At 44.3% G+C, this 17,227-nt stretch overlaps 2 protein-coding genes across 3 annotated transcripts; both read right to left on the bottom strand.

Annotated features, from left to right (window-relative positions):
* Nucleotides 1–2,642: 2,642 nt before the first annotated feature.
* LOC130374564 (ankyrin repeat and SOCS box protein 2-like) lies at nt 2,643–11,243 on the bottom strand. 2 transcript variants are annotated; one of them, XM_056581399.1, is made up of 10 exons: nt 10,980–11,243; nt 10,225–10,563; nt 9,010–9,120; nt 8,357–8,520; nt 7,561–7,719; nt 6,615–6,860; nt 6,130–6,301; nt 5,244–5,826; nt 4,924–5,077; nt 2,643–4,592 (listed from the first exon to the last, which is right to left on the bottom strand). In XM_056581399.1, exons 2-10 carry the CDS (start codon nt 10,554–10,556, stop codon nt 4,444–4,446), a joined length of 2,070 nt encoding a protein of 689 aa, XP_056437374.1. In that variant the 5' UTR covers nt 10,557–10,563; nt 10,980–11,243; the 3' UTR covers nt 2,643–4,443. The 2 variants fall into 2 exon arrangements, with proteins under 2 accessions (XP_056437374.1, XP_056437373.1); XM_056581398.1 differs by having other exon boundaries at nt 2,644–4,592; nt 10,961–11,241.
* Nucleotides 11,244–11,686: 443 nt separating this feature from the next.
* Nucleotides 11,687–17,227, bottom strand: LOC130374565 (ankyrin repeat and SOCS box protein 2-like). The gene is made up of 10 exons (XM_056581400.1): nt 17,116–17,227; nt 16,210–16,429; nt 15,789–15,958; nt 15,283–15,438; nt 14,645–14,890; nt 14,244–14,415; nt 13,528–13,860; nt 12,928–13,162; nt 12,242–12,392; nt 11,687–11,987 (listed from the first exon to the last, which is right to left on the bottom strand). Exons 2-10 carry the CDS (start codon nt 16,401–16,403, stop codon nt 11,845–11,847), a joined length of 1,800 nt encoding a protein of 599 aa, XP_056437375.1. The 5' UTR covers nt 16,404–16,429; nt 17,116–17,227; the 3' UTR covers nt 11,687–11,844.

The following is a 17,227-nucleotide window of genomic DNA, read 5'->3' on the forward strand; positions in this document are numbered from 1 at the left end:
TTTTGCTGACGTTTAGAAAGCCTAAGCCTAATCCCGCAGTCCTACTGTGTTATAGCGGAGCTACTGAGGATAGAAAAATCAACTGATAGGAAATCAACTTAAAATCAACTAAAGGGGGCGGAGCTACGCATTGTTTCCTGTTTCTCTAAGGAGAAACTGGACTAAAGAAAACACATTTGTGCTAGTGGATGAATCCTACAGAAGGGGATTTAAATATGTGTATTTCTGCAGTTGCCAGTCTACACTGTGTTGATTTGAAACGAACAGACACTACAGAAACTTTTTTACCGTTTGCTTTTGCTGGCCGAGTGATTTAAGCTTTTAATATAAGGTCTTATTTGTGAGACTAGACTAAGCCTGACTTTGAAATATAAAACCCTTGTGGGCTAACTGTAGATTGGTTGTTTCTACCCTTCCCTGTTTGCGGCTAGACAGCAGAAATGGCCTCCAGACAGGTTTCAGCAACCCTTTGTTTCAGACAACACATCATGATGATGACCTTTGGTCAAAGTGTTGTACTATAAGATGTTCTGTATAACCTGCTCCAGTGTAGTCTTGACTGTAGTCAAATACTTTGACTGTACAGGCCTGTACTTTGAAGACAAGCCGAGTGTCTTGAATATACTATAAAAACAGGCTTTAAAGGGATGATACATCCACACAACCAAAGTAGCCAAGACGAGTCCAGCTATAGAATACGAGGTGTAAAAGTACTATTGTAAATAAGACGTGCATAACGATGTCAAGCTGTGGATAAAATACATGTTACCGACACAATGTAAACCACAGCACAGCTAAATAATGAAACTGTTGTTCCCAAACATGCTGAGCGCTTGTTATCAGGTCAGAGATCAGTGGGACTGCATGGGGCGGTAAGCGCCGTGCGTCCCGACCTACACGCGTCAGGAGCAGAAGATCTAATATTGTGGTGTTTCCAGGACCCAGGGTGACCAGACAGAAGGGTCTGGCCCTGCTTTCATCTCCACATTAAAGCCAATCAGGCCCCATTGTCCCCCTGCATGTTCCCAACCAGCTGCTCTGTGTTTGGAGAACATGTTCTTCCGCTGAACACAGATCCAATCTGCCCGGCATAGCAAAACAACCAATTATGTCCTCCCACGTCTCTCCGGGAACTGTCAGCGATAACAGAAGTCATGTAACAGCTCCCTTTATAACCTTTATAAGCCTGTTATACAGGGCCACAACATACTACTTCTTCAATATCCATAAAGCACGTCGCACTCTTACATTTAAAAATGTGTGCATTTTATTTCTGTTAATGTGTTTCAGTAATGGGTCATGTGAGAACGCCTGAAATTCCATCCAAGCATCGCAGTGCCATTGGTGAATTCATTGTTCAATTAATGTAGAAGTGACAAAAGACAAGAAACTTGAGACTTAAGCCAAAGTGATTAGTATAATATTAGACTAACATGGCGACTAGTGACTAACATGGGTTATACATAGTGGTACAGAAGATCTGACAATGTCTAGAGCTGTCCGGACTAGTGGTTGTTTTCTCTGGTTTACACAGTTTATATTAGGCAAGTACCCATAATAATCATTGATATCAAGAAGACTTTTAAATGAAGGGCTGGCCTTTTCTCAGAGCTCTCCCAGCGAAGGAACAACGCTCAGGATTACATCTGTTTACAGATTACCCGTTTCCTATTGGCTAGTTTGGAGACAATAAACCCCACCCATTTAAGCATCTACTTGGGATGTTTTGCGTGAGATCTTCAGTCTAAACATCAGCACCAGCGGACCCCCCAGACTACCAGACCCCCTGACTATCGGACCACCAGCCCAGCGGACGCACCACCATGGGGGTTCTGTGGCTAAGGAGAGGCCGCCGCTCTCTGATCTGGACCAAGGCGGTTCTGCAGGACAGCAGGGCCAGCATCTACAGCAAACCCCCCCGAAATCACATTGGAGCCGGGGTGAGTGTGGGTGTGTGTGTGTGTGTGTATGTTTTTTGTGTGTATCTGTGTGTTGGGAGTGTCATTTAACTTTTACATAAAAATCCCTGTTTTATAAAAGCTATGTAATGAAATAGATATTTACACATTTCACTTTGTAAACACAGGATGGTGTAATGGTTACGATGATGCCTTACCATCTGTTGTCAGTAACATTGTCCTATATGAGTAGCATATAAAATAAATATATTGTTACTATGATAATCTCATATAGGCTAATCGCAACATTAAATATCTATTGCTGGTGTCAGAAGAATTCCTCCTTTAGTCTTCTTAATTTTAGCATATATTTTTTATTATTATTCATTTATTTTAACTTCATTTGTCTTTATTATTTACCTGTCTGCTTTACAGCAAAGCTTCTTCATCATGTCGGTGTTTGCGGTGGCCATGTTGGCTCCTGCTGGCTGGATCCTTCATCACCTCCCAGAGTACCGCCAGCGTCCAAGACCTGGACACCAAGAACAGAACCCCAAAACCTGAACCCCAAGACCAGAACCCCAAAACCTGAACCAAGATCTAAAGACCTGAACCCTAAGACCAGAACCCCAAGACTTGACCCAAGATCTAAAGACCAGAACCCCAAGACCTGAAGACCAGAACCCCAAGACCTGTACCAAGACCTGAAAACCTGAGACCTGAACGAAGATCTGAAGACCTGAGACCTGAACCAAGACCTGAAGAGCTGAACGACCACCGGCAAGACCACTAAGACACCAACTACTTAACCTAAAGAAATCAGCACCAAAGACCTGGGCTCAGAACTCTTTAGTGCTGTGGTCACTAGTCCACATCTGGGTTATGTTTAATCTCCACCGCAACCAAGGAGACATTATAGAGAGAGTAGTCTGGTTAGTTCAAAGCATCAACTCAAAATCTTTTTATTATCAGATTATAGGCCTACAAAGTATAGTGTTCAATACCTTGCTACGTAGCTGACTGATAGAAATGTATAGCTTGTCGTAAGATGTTCTAAACAGTCAACTAAGTAGCAAATTATTGACCAAATAAACCCACACTTAATCAATCTAAAAGTAACAATTATAGCACAGCCATGAATAAAATATATCCCAAACAGTAGTTGTTCAGTCTGCCGAGAAAACTACGTGTTAGTGATCATAGATGAAGAAACATCTAGGGAAGAAATCACAGTTCATATCTTTTATCAAGTGTATTGTAATAAAAAAACATAAACAGGAAGAGAGATGGGGTTCCAGAGTCTGTTGACAAGGGAAAGCCGTTTGTATAATACTGTGTCTTTTGTTTCATGATGGCGCACAGAGCTTGCTTATGTCAATTCAATCTTTGGGAACATTTTATCAAAACAAACAGATTTGTTGGTTCTTATGAAGGCAACCAAACAAGACATAAATTAAAGAAAAACAAACAAACAAACTTTTTAATCAAGGCAGTAGCAGCCAAACCGAGATAAAGGAAGTTATTATTTGCTTATGTAAGACTGTTGATATTCAATGCTGTTCAATAAACTTTAAACCCAGAATTAAAAAAATGCTCAGAAATATTTTGTAATTAAACTAAGTATGTGTCAACGGATACCCAGTTATGACAACCAGTTAATATATCTATAAATCCCCATCACATTATCAAGCATTTATGTATGGTAAGACTAAAGATGTAGTTAGCCTTTTGTCACCCAATAGCAGATGTTATAAAATGTAATGAGTCACAGTTTATTTAACCCGTTAGTAGTCCCATATTAGATAAACGGTCGTGATTGGCTCGACCAAGGCGCAGTCCGCTCCAAATCTGTTGAGAACAAGGGGACGTCAGACCTTCCAGCGCAATATAATATGAACTTGTAGATATTTCTGGTCCCCAGGATACCTGTTAGTAGCATTGAGATATTGACCTGGTAAGCAGAACAGATTTTCAAACAAAAATGATCAAAAATTAACTACTCCAACAAGACAGTATGTCTCCAATTGTGAGTCCCAAAACGTTTTTTTAGATTATGGAAGGCACTTTTCCAAATCAAACGATCCAAGTGAACACTTTAGAACACAAGATACCCAAAAGAGAGGATCCAGGTGGAGAACTCAAATGGTGTAGAATCCAGAATTGATGGAGCTTACCTATGGCTATGGCTACTCGCACAACAATAAAGTATTTGATGTTTTCTATAAAAAATGAAATCAAGAGCAATGTAGTCAAACAGACAGGCTATTCCCACATTTCAAATCATACACAATCATTTCCTAAAGAGGTCTATTGATTTAAAGGGGCTGGATTGTTCAATGGTTTTGACTTTCTGCCCAAAGGCTCTGGATTCAAACCCCAATGTCTGCCATGCCTGATCAAGATTTGCAACCCTTGTTTTTAGATTAATGAAGTAGCAAAAGGAGGGATGCTTGAGGAAATGGGCCAAAGCTTGTTTCCATTTGTATCCTGCTTCAGTGGTTCGCCACGTCACAGTAGTGCTTCAAGTTAATGTAGAACCTCTGGGTTATTCAAAGTCAATGCTTGCCCCCTTGTACACCAGGAATAGGAGGAGGGACCCAGGGAGAGGCAGGGTCTTCAGCCTCCTCAGGCGCTGAACTCCAACAACCTGCCGGATCCTCAGTCTGCACATCTGCATCAATGGAGGAGTTGTGGCTGAGGAATACAAAACACCTCATCGTTACTGTCTGCTGGCTTTGGAGTCTCCCACATCAGGAGTCAGATTGGTCTCTAAAGCATGATGACAGCCAAGCTTAAATCAGGGGCAAGTCGCGGTCGTTTCCTCTTCTTGCTGTACACGCTCACTGGTCATTGTTTCTACTTTGTACAGTTGTACTAGGAATAGTTCCTCTAACAATTGGGCCAATTGTGTGTAAATGGCTATGCAATAATGAGCCCCTGAAGCAATGCAGATCAAATAAGTCCTTACCTGTAAACAGTTGGAAACAATTGAGATTGATTGTACTTCATACTGAGGTGAACTCACTGGCTCTGACTTTGATTGGATGCCAGTCTGGATAGCTGTCGAGGTGCTCCTGCAGGCGGCTGCACAGCTTCACACGGCCCACGTAGTCCAACAAGACGTCTATGATGGGGCCGGCCCAGCGACACATGCTTGGGATGGACACCATCTCGCAGAACTGTAGAGGTGGTTTCCCCATCCAAAATCGGGTTTTTGTTACATTCAAGATCATTAACTTTAGGCTTAGGTGCTAATTCTGCAGGTTAGCATTGGCCGGTTAACAATGAGTGAGTGATATGGTTGGGTCCTCGTTCAAAGGGCCGCAGTGGACACCTGGGTCTCACCTGAACACAGTGGCGAGCCGTACATTCAGTCATGTTGAGCTCCGTGTATCTCATCTCATCCCGCTCAAAGTAGTTGAGCTTCATGGGGGGGTGGGGGCTGCTGCCGTGCGTGCAGCGGAAACACGCCAGCGCGTCGCAGCCGCTGTCCAGGATGTACTTCAGCATGGAGAGGTACTTCATGGCGAAGAGCACGGTGGCCGGGAAGGTGGTGGGGTGGGTGGACAGGTAGGCGTTGACGTCGGCGCCGTGCTCCACCAGCAGGGTGACCGTCTCCATGCAGCCGCCGCGCACCGCGACCAGCAGGGGGTTGAACAGGTCCAGGTTGGGGTCGGCGCCCGCCTCCAGCAGCATCCGCACCGCGTCCACGTTGTTGTTGGCCACGGAGAAGTAGAGCGCGGTGGTGCGGTGGTCCTCGTACAGCTTGGAGTGCTCGTGGGACAGCTGTGCGTTGACGTCGAAGTCGGCCTGGATCAGGAGCTCCAGCACGTCGTCCATGTTGTATTCGGCCGCCACGTGCAGAGGACTGATGCCGGCGCGCCGGATACGCGCCTTGGTAGTGGCCGGGATCAGCATGGGCACCAGGCTGGGACACACCTTTACCCTTTAGTTATTTGGCAGACTTTCATCCAAAGCATTTTACAGTTGATACAGATACATGTCCCTAAGGAGCAGGTAGGGGTTAGCGGGCATCTTGCTCAAGGATAGGGATAGACTTCAGACATTGGGGATCAAACCAAGTAACTTTGGGCTAGGAGTCGATCATCGTCATCTGATAAATGATAAAGAGGATGCACTGGGTCAGACATCACCTATGCACGGTTCATCTGAACTATTATGTCAAGCTGTTTATGTCTGAGAGCCTGCCTGTTCATGATGAAGGACCTACACGTCATCCCCATTCTGGGCTGCGATGTGCAGAGGCAGTAGTCCTCTCTTGCTGGCCTTGTTGGCGTCGGCCTTCTGCGAGAGGAGCAGCTCCACGATCTTCACGTGTCCATTTTTGGTCGCTTCGTACAGCGCGGTGGCGCCATCTGTTGCCTGGCTGTCAACATCCGCACCTGCAGCACCCCATCAGAGACCATGTCATCATCATGATTATATGCTGACCTTGTTAAGTCTAAAATAATTCTGCCGTCACACACAGTGAATTGTTAAGGCCAAATTATGTTTTGTGATGTAGCTCTCCAGTTTTAAAACTAGTCAATTTTGTTAATTTATCAGTATGACATATTGATTAATACAATTCACCAGATGTCACTGAATTAGTGCCGCACTAGGTTTAGAATCCCAATTTTTTTCACAACAAGCCATTTTTTCACAACACTCTCATGCAACAGTAAACCATATCGGGACGTTTCCCTTTTAACATACCGTGTTTAATAAGAAACCGGAGCGTTGCAACCTGCCCGCTCTGGGCCGCGGTGAAGAGCGGGGAGATGCCGTAGACGTTGGCTGGGGTGAGCCTGGCACCGGCCTGCACCAGCATCTCACAGATCTCCACGTTGTTGCGACACACGGCCTCCTGCAGCGGCGTCCAGCCCTGGTTGCAGTGAACGTTCACCGACGCCCCGTGGTTCAGGAGCATCGCCACGATCTCCGCGTTGTCTTCCTCGCAAGCTGACGGGTTAAAGCACACGCATTCACATCATAGACTTGTCACACCGCTCAGGTAATACCTCACTTCGAGGAGCTAGTTTAGAAGCTGGATTTATTAGCCATATAAATGTGATAATTTATTTTGTTTTATTAAAAATACTTTGAAAGCCTTGCAAGGAGGATTGTTGAAATATATGACATTGCATCATATCAATTATATCAGATTGTTGTTTATTTCAAAACATTCATAATTTATGATGTCTATAAAGACAGCCGCTAGCTTTATTATTGTATTATTTATTGTTATAATTAATGTATAATTAAAAGTTATTATTAGGCTACATAAATAAGAAAACACTATTATTATTGGAGAAACATCATGGAGACATAGGCCTACTGACCGCAAAATAGTGATGCTCGAATAAAACAAAACATTATTATTCTATATTTAATGTAGGAAGCATGGAGAGAAAGAATTAATTAAGTATCTATAGTAGCCTACATATTTAATTGTGTAGAACAGAAGGAACAGTAGCCTAGTCCGATGATGAAATGATAGGATGGCTACAAATGAAAACGATGTGTGGGCAAGAGCGATGCTCAACATTTTAAAAAGTTGGGTTCACAAACATTTTCAGACCTAAACATAATTTCACGGGCATGATTAAGGTTGGGAACCTGTGTTTCTAATCTAGAGGTATGTTGGACTGGGGGCCGTTACCTTTGTAAAGGGGAGTCTCCCTGTCTTTATTCATGAGCGCCGTGTCAGCTCCTCTCTCCAGCAGCAGCCTGGCACAGGCCGCATGGCAGTAGCTGACTGCCAGAAGAAGCGCAGTCTGGTCCTGCGCAGTTCGCATGTTGATCATCCCTTGTCCTTTTCCTGATTTTTCAAAACATCAGCTTTACTCCCAACCGAAAGGTTCTGAGTTAGAAACCCAATTACCTCACCCTACTTTTAGGCATCCTACTTTTAGACCCTTGATTTTCTTAATCAGGGGTCACCAACCTTTTTGAACCTGAGAGCTACTTCATGGGTAGGCTACTGACTGAGTCATATGAAGGGCACCCAGTTTGATGCACTCTTCTGAAATAACAAATTTGCTCAGTTTGTCTTTAGTTATATATTATTATTAATGATTAATGATAGTATCTATTCACATATCTATGTGAAGACACTGATCATGTTAATGATTTCTTACAATAATTATCAACAATGACTTAAAAAAGGTGGGAAAGAGTTGTTCAAGAATGAGCTGTGCTATTTTCAGAACAGGCCTGCGGGCGCCTCATATGGTCCTTGCGGGCGCCCTGGTGCCCACGGGCACTGTGTTGGTGACCGCTGGTCTAAATTCACTAAAAGTTGCTTCTTGATAACACTAAATAGTGTGAAACAATTAGAGAGCTACCATAATAAAGCCTGACCTTTGCCCTTTCCAGAATTGTTTGCAGTAATATGTTATTTACGTACCTGGTTCTAGTTAGTATCAGTTTTGGTAGTTGAAGTAGTATAGTTCTACCTGTCAGCAGTACGTTGAGGCAGGCCTCCTGTCCGTGGCGGGCAGCCTCGTGAATGGCCATCCAGCCGGGTTTACTGGACATCTGGCTGTGTTCCTGGCCCACTAGCGCCCTCACCTGGCGTACAGCTCCTTTCTTGATGGCTGCGAACAGAGGCCCATCCTCCCTACGGCAAACACTTCCTTAGTGGCATGGCCCTTATTCCATCAACTGTGGACACCATAGGTGGGAGTATGCAATCAGGTGTTTCTCAAACTACAGAATTGGTTCCATGGGCCGCATTCCAGCTTTATAACCTGAACTTCCTGTTTGTTGATTTTTAACAAAATACTCAAGGACGTAACCATCAGACCACGGAATATGCAGTTGAAAAATCACATGTAACATCACTCACAGTCATTGACAGTTCATTTTGACATTAATGTAAATTATACACATCAAGCCCTGTATACATTGTGGCTCATTTATGCTGGTCAAAGTTGGCCCCAGAAGCTGAAGGTCAAGCACTACTTAATGGACCCCACAAACTGTTTTAAAGGACCGCAGGAAACATTCACTTTCATCTCATGTGAGGGGAATCTGATGGCCTGATAACGGTCAGTTGGCCTATTGGGGTTTGGAATGGACGTGCATTTCAGTGTTGTATGGAACTTACTCCTCTGGCTCGGGGCAGACGTGGACCAGTGCCCCGTCGTGCTTGCGGTACGCAACCATGCGCATGCCTTGGCCTGTGATGAAGTGGCTCACCGTTCCAGCAAAGTTCTTCCTGAAAACCAAGCATCAAGTCAATGACCCAGAGGTTAAACACTTTATCCATTGTGTGTCCCTGTTGTGTCTGGTTCTCAGTGTAGAGACTACAAGGATACGGGATGGTAGGAAACTCCTGGCATCGTTAAACCAACAACCCGCCCTTCGCAGTGACTCCATTGTATCCTGTGTAAATCGTTATGATCGACAGCTGCTGTTGGGTAGCTTGTGCGAACACGCCAATTTCCATTTCAAATTAAGTATATCAGGGCTTTGAGGGTAACCCTTGGATGCTGTACTTACGGCACCAAAGACCCCTTTGATCTCTGCCATCGGCCGCACTCTCACAGTTTACTGGGATAGAATTGCATGCCAATGACCGAGCTCAGGCTGGTATGTTTACATGGCTGACATTACAAGCCTGGGAGCTGAAGCAGGAATGTGTTTATGACATGTTCTCTTTTATTTAGCAGGAGGCTCTTAGCCAAAGTGACCTGCAGTGAATTCAGATACATATGATTGTGGAGCGGGTTGGGCTTAGGGGGCACCTTGCTCCAGGATGCCTACAGGTAGACTGCAAACATGGAGGACTGTACAAATAACCTTTCAGCTGGGCGTCAAACACTCTAACCACTTGACCTTGGGGTTCCAAACTTTTTTCAGAGCGGGACTCAATGGACAATTTCTGTCCGAGGGACCCAACGTCTGAATAGGGGGTTAGGAATCAAAAATGAGTTGCGACCCTTAGTTAGAGGCTTGGTTTAAGAAGGTTTGAGAAGCCTAACACTAGACTAGGCTGCCTCTTAATTGTTGAGACTACCCTTCAGTCTGAAAGCCTCTCCGGATGTCTCTGGACAGGTGCTGCCTGCTATCAAGTAACCCAGCATAACAGCACAGAATAATAAACTATACTATTTAGTGCAAAGCTCCTTTTATAATCAACTATTTCCAAAATAATAGAATAGAAAAATAAAAGTCCTTCATAAAATATAAACCACACAGGATATCCGTAACATCAGTTTAAATTACCATTCAACTAAAGAAAAAGTTAAATTGGAATGTGTGTGTAAAAGTGTAGAACAACTTTGGTATGTCCTTGAGGGGCAGGCCGTGCAACACCCACGGATTGAATAATTTGTCCACTGGGGGATTGTGGGAACTGTACTGCGCGGCAGCGCCCTCAGGTGGCTGGTTTTGGGGAGGGTTTGCAGGGTTCGGTCCGTCAGGCTGACCAGTTCGACGACTTGAAAGACCTCCACTTGTTTCTCCCCTTGAAGCCGAACTCTGGTTGCCAGGTTGATTCTGGTTGCCGGATAGACTGGGGCTGTTGGTTAGACTGCGTTCGATGGCGAGCGCAAGGAGTTCGTCATCGGACAGCTGATTGTAGATGGAGTAGTCCTCCAAGGCCAGGCCGGAGTTGCTGGCCTGGGAGACTGAGGCACTGACCAACGCCATGTTGGATCTGGGGACAGCAATCTCAGTCACTCTCCTCCTCTCGTAAATAAAGTTATTTTGAATGCCTGGGTCTGGGCATGCATTGGTAGGAAAGTTACGGACAGTGATGCTCTCAGTCTGACCCTGAAAGAAGTGTCCGGTCTCTGAACCACTAGTAAACATCTCCCAGCATGCAACCGAGAATGTATAAATAGGATGTGCAAGGTCTAAATCTAACGGTGGTACTGAATGTGCTTTCCTCTAACTGGAAGCTATGGGGGAAATGCTCTCAATAGGTCAACATAATAAAACATGCATTTGTGTGTTGTTTTAAATGCATGCAATTACTGCTGCAAAAACAACAGTGGCAAGAGTAACATCTCAAGAAATTAAAATTGTCAATAAATACATGTAAATGTAGTTACCGCTCATCCAGTCTTTCACCTGAATATCCAAGGGGTGGCAAAATGTCTCACTTATTCAACTGTAATGTCTGCTATCCCTTATGTCACTCTGTTGATGTGTGGTGGAATCCATGACATCCTGTCTGCCTGCTGGTAGGGCCTGTCATTTAGTTGGTAGTGTCTCTTCTTGGTAGTGTCTGTCTATCTTGTGTCTCTATGTCTCCCCTGCCTGTCTGTGGTAGTCTCTGCAGCGTGTCTGTGTTTAGGAGTCAGAATTCAGGGTGTATTTTTGGAGATCTTGCTCCAAGTGGCCCCTCCCACTCCTTCCCCTCCCAGAGCTGCACAGAGAGGTGACCTGTATCTTTAAACATATCACCTTCCTATCCTGTTACCTGTTATCCGACCTTTGACCTTCACAAAACGTTACCTGATTACATTACCCTCGACTGTTAGATCACATTACCTCATTACATGATGTGTTGCAATTAATGTTCTTGATTACATCAATGTAACCCGTCTCCCAATGGAGTATTGCACCTTTCTATTGGCCTAATCTCCCTGTCTGGTGTCCTATTGGGTGCATATGATGTATGCTGTTTCATGCTGCATAGTGGAAATTACATGGCAAACAATTGTTATCCAAGGCGTCTTGCAAGTGTGGTTGGGAACAATAAAAAGTTACGATCAAAATTGGAGTAGCGAAAAATGTATCGACATTGTTGTTGTAGGAATCAGAAAGACAAGGCTAATATAATTAAGTTTATTATGAAGGCATAATTAATAGGTACATTTACAAGTTCTTACATTTCATCAATATATATTGTCACTTCAACATCAAATTAATTTCAACAAAAAAAAGCGATCAGGCACTCACTCTGAAAAGTACTCCACATTTGGGACTTTTACTATGAAATGCACTCCACGTCGTACCAGAGAAAACGCAGTAGTATATTTGGTAGCGGCAGAACATTGACTGTTTTAAGTCGTTTGGCTCCCAGAATCTTCCGGATTCTCAGTCTGCACAGCTGCATCAGGGGATGCGGTGGTACTAGTGCAACAAATAACATCAAATGATTAATGTAATGTTCAACAGAAGTTCTTCTTCAGATATTGATATACATTATCACATCGTTGGGCAGGAATGTCATGTGGTTAGGTTGTTTGACTCTCAAGGTATACTTGAGCCAAGCCCCCAACCGCTTCTTATTGATGAGAATTTTAAACAATCTCCTGATTGACAAGAGGGTAAATAGCTATAATCGTAGTGAGTAATGAAGAGTGATGAATGATGATCTCTCGTACCTGCCTTGCTTTTGATGTGCTTCCCGTCGTTGCAGCCGTCTAGGATCTCCAGCAACCGGGAGCACAGTTTGATGTGGCCAACATAATCCAGGAGCAGGGAGATGAGCGGACCGGGCTCCTTAATGGAATTCTTTGAGATGGCTTCACAAAACTGAGAAAGAATCACAGTTTGAATAAAAATGTGGTTGTGCCGCGAGTTGGTGCCTGCTACAAAACAGTCAATATTAGTCTGCAGGTATTTAGCCATCTATCGACTATCGATCTATCTTTCTCTATCATCCTTTCTTATCCATCATCAATCTGAAGTCGTTAACACATGAGGAGATGAGTGTCCGGCATCAAAATATAGCCACCCAACCGACAGGAGTTCAATGCCTTTTGCTCAAACAATCATGGGAACATGTGTTCTATTCAGAAATTACTACAAATTTGGACCGGTTGTAAACAAAGCTGTAATCTGAAGGAACATACTTAAATAGGTCAGGGAAGGTAATTATCTATTCACATACGTATCTATCTATACATGTATCTATCGATCGATCCATCTCTAAAATCTATATATATACCAGTATCCCTCTCTCTGTATTCATCCCTCTATCTTCAGCCCCTCCCTCTATCCATCCATCTCCATCTGCAGCCACAGATCCAGCCATCCCATAGGTTACCCATCATGAGGACAGACATACATCGACAAAGTGTTCAGTGGGAGACTCTCTCCTGTATTGCAGTTCCTGTCCCTCCCACAGCGGGACGAAGTATGGATGGGCCTTGCTGCCATAGTCACAGTCAAAGCAGGGGTGGACGTCGCAGCCATGGTCCAACAGGAGCTTCAGCACGTCGATGCTGTTCATGGCCAGCAGCAGGGCCGACGGGAAGCCCAGTTTATGTGTGGGGAGGCTGGCGTGGACGTCTGCTCCGTACCTGATGATGAAGAATTAGAGTGACTGTCGTTGAGAGTGTTGTGAATTGACCGTGGCTGAAGCAGCCAGGACAGCCCAGGCCATGTTCATATGCGATACATTATGGGGGGAAGTGGACGTGTCTGCAAGAATGCAAGAAAACTAAAGGAATCTGCACAATACAGTATATAAGTCAGGAGACATGGTCTCAGTGTTTTAGACTACTTGTCAACACTGGCGATACAGATGCTAACTATAACAAGACAACTTTCAATTGGAGGGAGGAAGGGAGCTACCTCTATTTACAAGGAGACGCTTGACACATGTATGTTCAAATTGATCACAGGACTAGACGGATGTGTTACTTATTATATTCCACGACCGTACATCAACAGCAGCTCCACTAATTCAGCGTTTCGCTTCTGGACGGCGATCAGGAGAGGGTTGAAGAAGTCCAGGTTGGGGTCGGCTCCGGCCTCCAGGAGAATGGTGGCGGCCTCCAGGTTGTTGTCGTAGACGGAGAAGTACAGCGCCGTGCTGCGGTGGTCCACATACATCAGCCGGTGCTCCCTGGACAGCTGGCTGTTGACGTCGTAGCCGTCTTGGATCAGCAGCTCCAGGATGTCATCCAAGCCATCCTCGGCAGCGAGGTGCAGCGGGCTTATACCGCTGCTGCTCACCATCTTCTTGCTGGTCAGAGGAAGCAGCATGGAGACCATCCTTTTCAAAAAAATCATTGGAAAACCGGTTAGTGCTGCCAAGAACAGATTTTAGGATTACAGTTTTCTGTGTGTAGAGCAGCGGTTCCCCATCCATCTGTCGTAATGTCAGGCTAGGTGTTCCCCAAAGACTTGCTTCATCATGGATTGATTATTCTAGCAAGGTCTTTTAATTGTGCCAAGGCTGGCTCTCGCCAGGCTACATGCCTAGGAACTGGGAACGTTTCCTAGTCATAATGAGTGTGACATTTTTCAGAATCATTCCCTACATCTTTTAAGTTGGTGCCACAACCCAACAATTACTTGTTGGGTTGTGCCACCAGAAAGGTTGGGAACTACTGGAGCAGAGCATGATGTCCAATAAATAACAAAAAAATGTCCTACTGTTTGTTTGCCCTCTGCGTGGCTTGGTGGATGGGTAGGAGGCCAGACTTTGTGGGCAGGTTTACGTCTGCCTTATGTGACAGAAGAATCTCCACCGTGCAGAGGTGGTCGTTCTTGCATGCTTCGTACAGTGGAGTCGCCCCATCTCTAGCCTGTGTATTAATATCCACACCTGAGACACAACAACGGACACGGTAAACAATGTCAAAAAAGTCAGAAAGCAGTTGCATTTGTACATTGCTTGCCTGCAGTTATCCAGAATGCACAATAACAAACCTTATCCTGGAAAAGTGTTTGGAAGGTCAGTCTAAATCCTAATCCATCTACGTACAATATCCATAAATTAGAAGGATGAGATAAAATTAATAATCACAGACGAGAAATTAGGACAAAGAGCTAACCTTTAGCCAGTAGGAAGCCGAAGACATTGGAACATCCACTTTGTGCGGCAGTGAAGAACGGCCGATTCCCGTAGATATTGAAGGTAGAGATCTTAGCTCCGGCCTGGAACAAGATCTCACAGACCTCCAGCTGGTTGTTTTTGACGGCTTCGTGGAAGGGCGTTGCTCCCTGGTTGTCGGTCTTGTTCACTGACGCTCCAGACCTCAGAAGGAGCTCCACCATGCGCAGGCTTTTACTTTCACATGCTGAAAGACACCATTCAGCTTACCGAACAATAGCGCTTTGACGGTTTTTCTGTCCTGCCTGTGTCCTTTGTCAAGATGAGTCCTTTTCTGGTTTTGCCACACCATGTAACAGTCTAATTACAACTTTATTCTAGTGCATACCATTAATAAGCAGGTGAGGATGCCTAAAGGTAGACATTGTAGGACATTTGGGATCAAACCCAGAATCTTTCGGCTGAGAGTCAAAGCCCCTACCTAACCACTGACCAGACTGCCCTTCTTAATCAGAACCACTCAGTAGAATATAAGATGTTTGCCTGAGTGAAGGGTAAAAGGAAAGAGCGGTACTTTTTGTGCTTTTTTGAAAACTTGTCTGCTCTTCTCCATCTTTGGAGAGAGGGGGATTGGGTTACCTCTGAACAGCGGACCGACTCGTTCCTTGTTGCAGATGTTGGGGTCGGCGCCATGCTCCAGGAGATACTCAACACAGGAGACATGTCCTCGGTATGCAGCCAGGAGAAGGGCGGTCTGGTTTATGGGGCTACATCTGTTCACCATGTCAGGAAACCCTACGGAGAGAAAGAGAGGACAAACTTAATACAATTCTTCTTTACACTGCTGCCTGTACTTGATTCTAGTGTTCTAGTCATTTAGCAGACAATATTATCCAAAGCGACTTAGAGTCACATTTTTCAGATACCACATCAATGGGTAGGTAGAGGTGCTTTCTTGCTCAAAGATGACTACAGTTAGACTTTTGAACCCAGCACCTTTCAGTTGGGAGTCCAACCCTGTAGTATACACAACCCTGTACACTGCCCCGAGGATTAACAGACCATGAGAAAAACAAATGAAGGACAAGGCTCTGAGGTATTTGCTTGAAAGTGGTAAAGTGGTGGTGATAGGACACTAGTCTTACTTTCTATCAGGATCATGAGGCATCCCAGCTCGCCAAAGTAAGCGGCTTCGTGGAGAGCGGTCCAGCCGTCAGTATTGGTGGCCGTCGAGCTGCCTGAGTTTTCCTTTACAAAAGCCAACAAAGCTCCTTCATTCTGGTCGCGGATCATTATCTGCATCTCAATGAAGAGGCTGCAAGTAAAGTAAAAATGAGTCATTTTATGATATTATTCTTCCAGTGGGTTAGTGTTTTGCCTTGTGTTAAGTGAATGTTTTGAGTCATTTATTTATTAATTTTTTTCATTGTATTTTAATTAGTAATAGTCATACTGTGCTAGGGGTAGGTGTAGTTAGGGATAGGTTTGCTAGGGTTTGGGTTAGTTAGGGATGACGTAGCTAGATTAAAGGCTGGCACATAGAGTTTGTTTGTGGGGGAATCATACTCATGTTTAAAAGAGGGGCGTAGACTTGGACTTGGACTTGGACTTGGACTTGGACACGGTGTCCTTGGCGCATCAGGAGGGGGATGAATGTAATGGCTCTCAAGGAATTCCTCAGTTAGACTTCTTTCGATGGCTAACTGTAAGAGCTCCTCATCAGACAGGTTATTGTAGGCAGTGTAGTCTTCAAACTCCATGTTTGGCACAGTGGTATCAGGTCCAGCTGCAGTGAAGACCGCATGCCCGGTCGGGATGGAGAATAAATGGGTATTCAGGTCACACAGCGTGTACATAAAAGATATTACTAAGCCATACAAGTAACATGTAAATACTACAAATATACGCATACTCAACTCATGATATAATAATGCTTATTTTATTGCACTAAATATTTTGATCCTAGCTGGACCAAAAGTACATCCACGGGTCGCCAAAAGTGAAAAGAATTTGACGCCCTTTATTTTCCTTTTCACTTTTACTTGCAATCATCTATATTTACTCGGAATGTAGTGAACAAATCATTGTAAAGATGGTCTGTCCCTGCATTAAGCAAAAATCTTTATTTATAGTAATCTGAAATTCAAGCCATTGAAATGTTGGCTGAGCACACCTGATGCTCAGCCAACATGCTCAGGTTGATCATCTGAAAGCAAAGATCCAGTGACCTGCAGCTGTGTTGGTAAGTTTCAACATGCAAAAGCAATACAAATTACTGATTGTACACACTAAAGTACATGGATGCACCAAAGTACAGTGCATGGTCGATTGGCATTAGTAGCTGCTATAGAAATGTTAAGTTACAAATACATTTGATTTATTAAGGTCTTTATTGCACTTTTGACCTCAAATCGGGAGGATTTGAGGTCAAAACACACTTCAAAGCACCAGCTACACTAACTAGAGTCCTACCTTTCAGAACAAATCCGTCAGGGGTTCAGAAAGGCTTTCCAAGCTGTCTCCAGACACCTGTCAGGGCCCTTTGGCTGCTCAGGCTGTTGTCTAGCCATGGGATATTTTATTC

Source organism: Gadus chalcogrammus, chromosome 21 (assembly GCF_026213295.1).
Source record: "Gadus chalcogrammus isolate NIFS_2021 chromosome 21, NIFS_Gcha_1.0, whole genome shotgun sequence".
NCBI lineage: Eukaryota > Metazoa > Chordata > Actinopteri > Gadiformes > Gadidae > Gadus > Gadus chalcogrammus.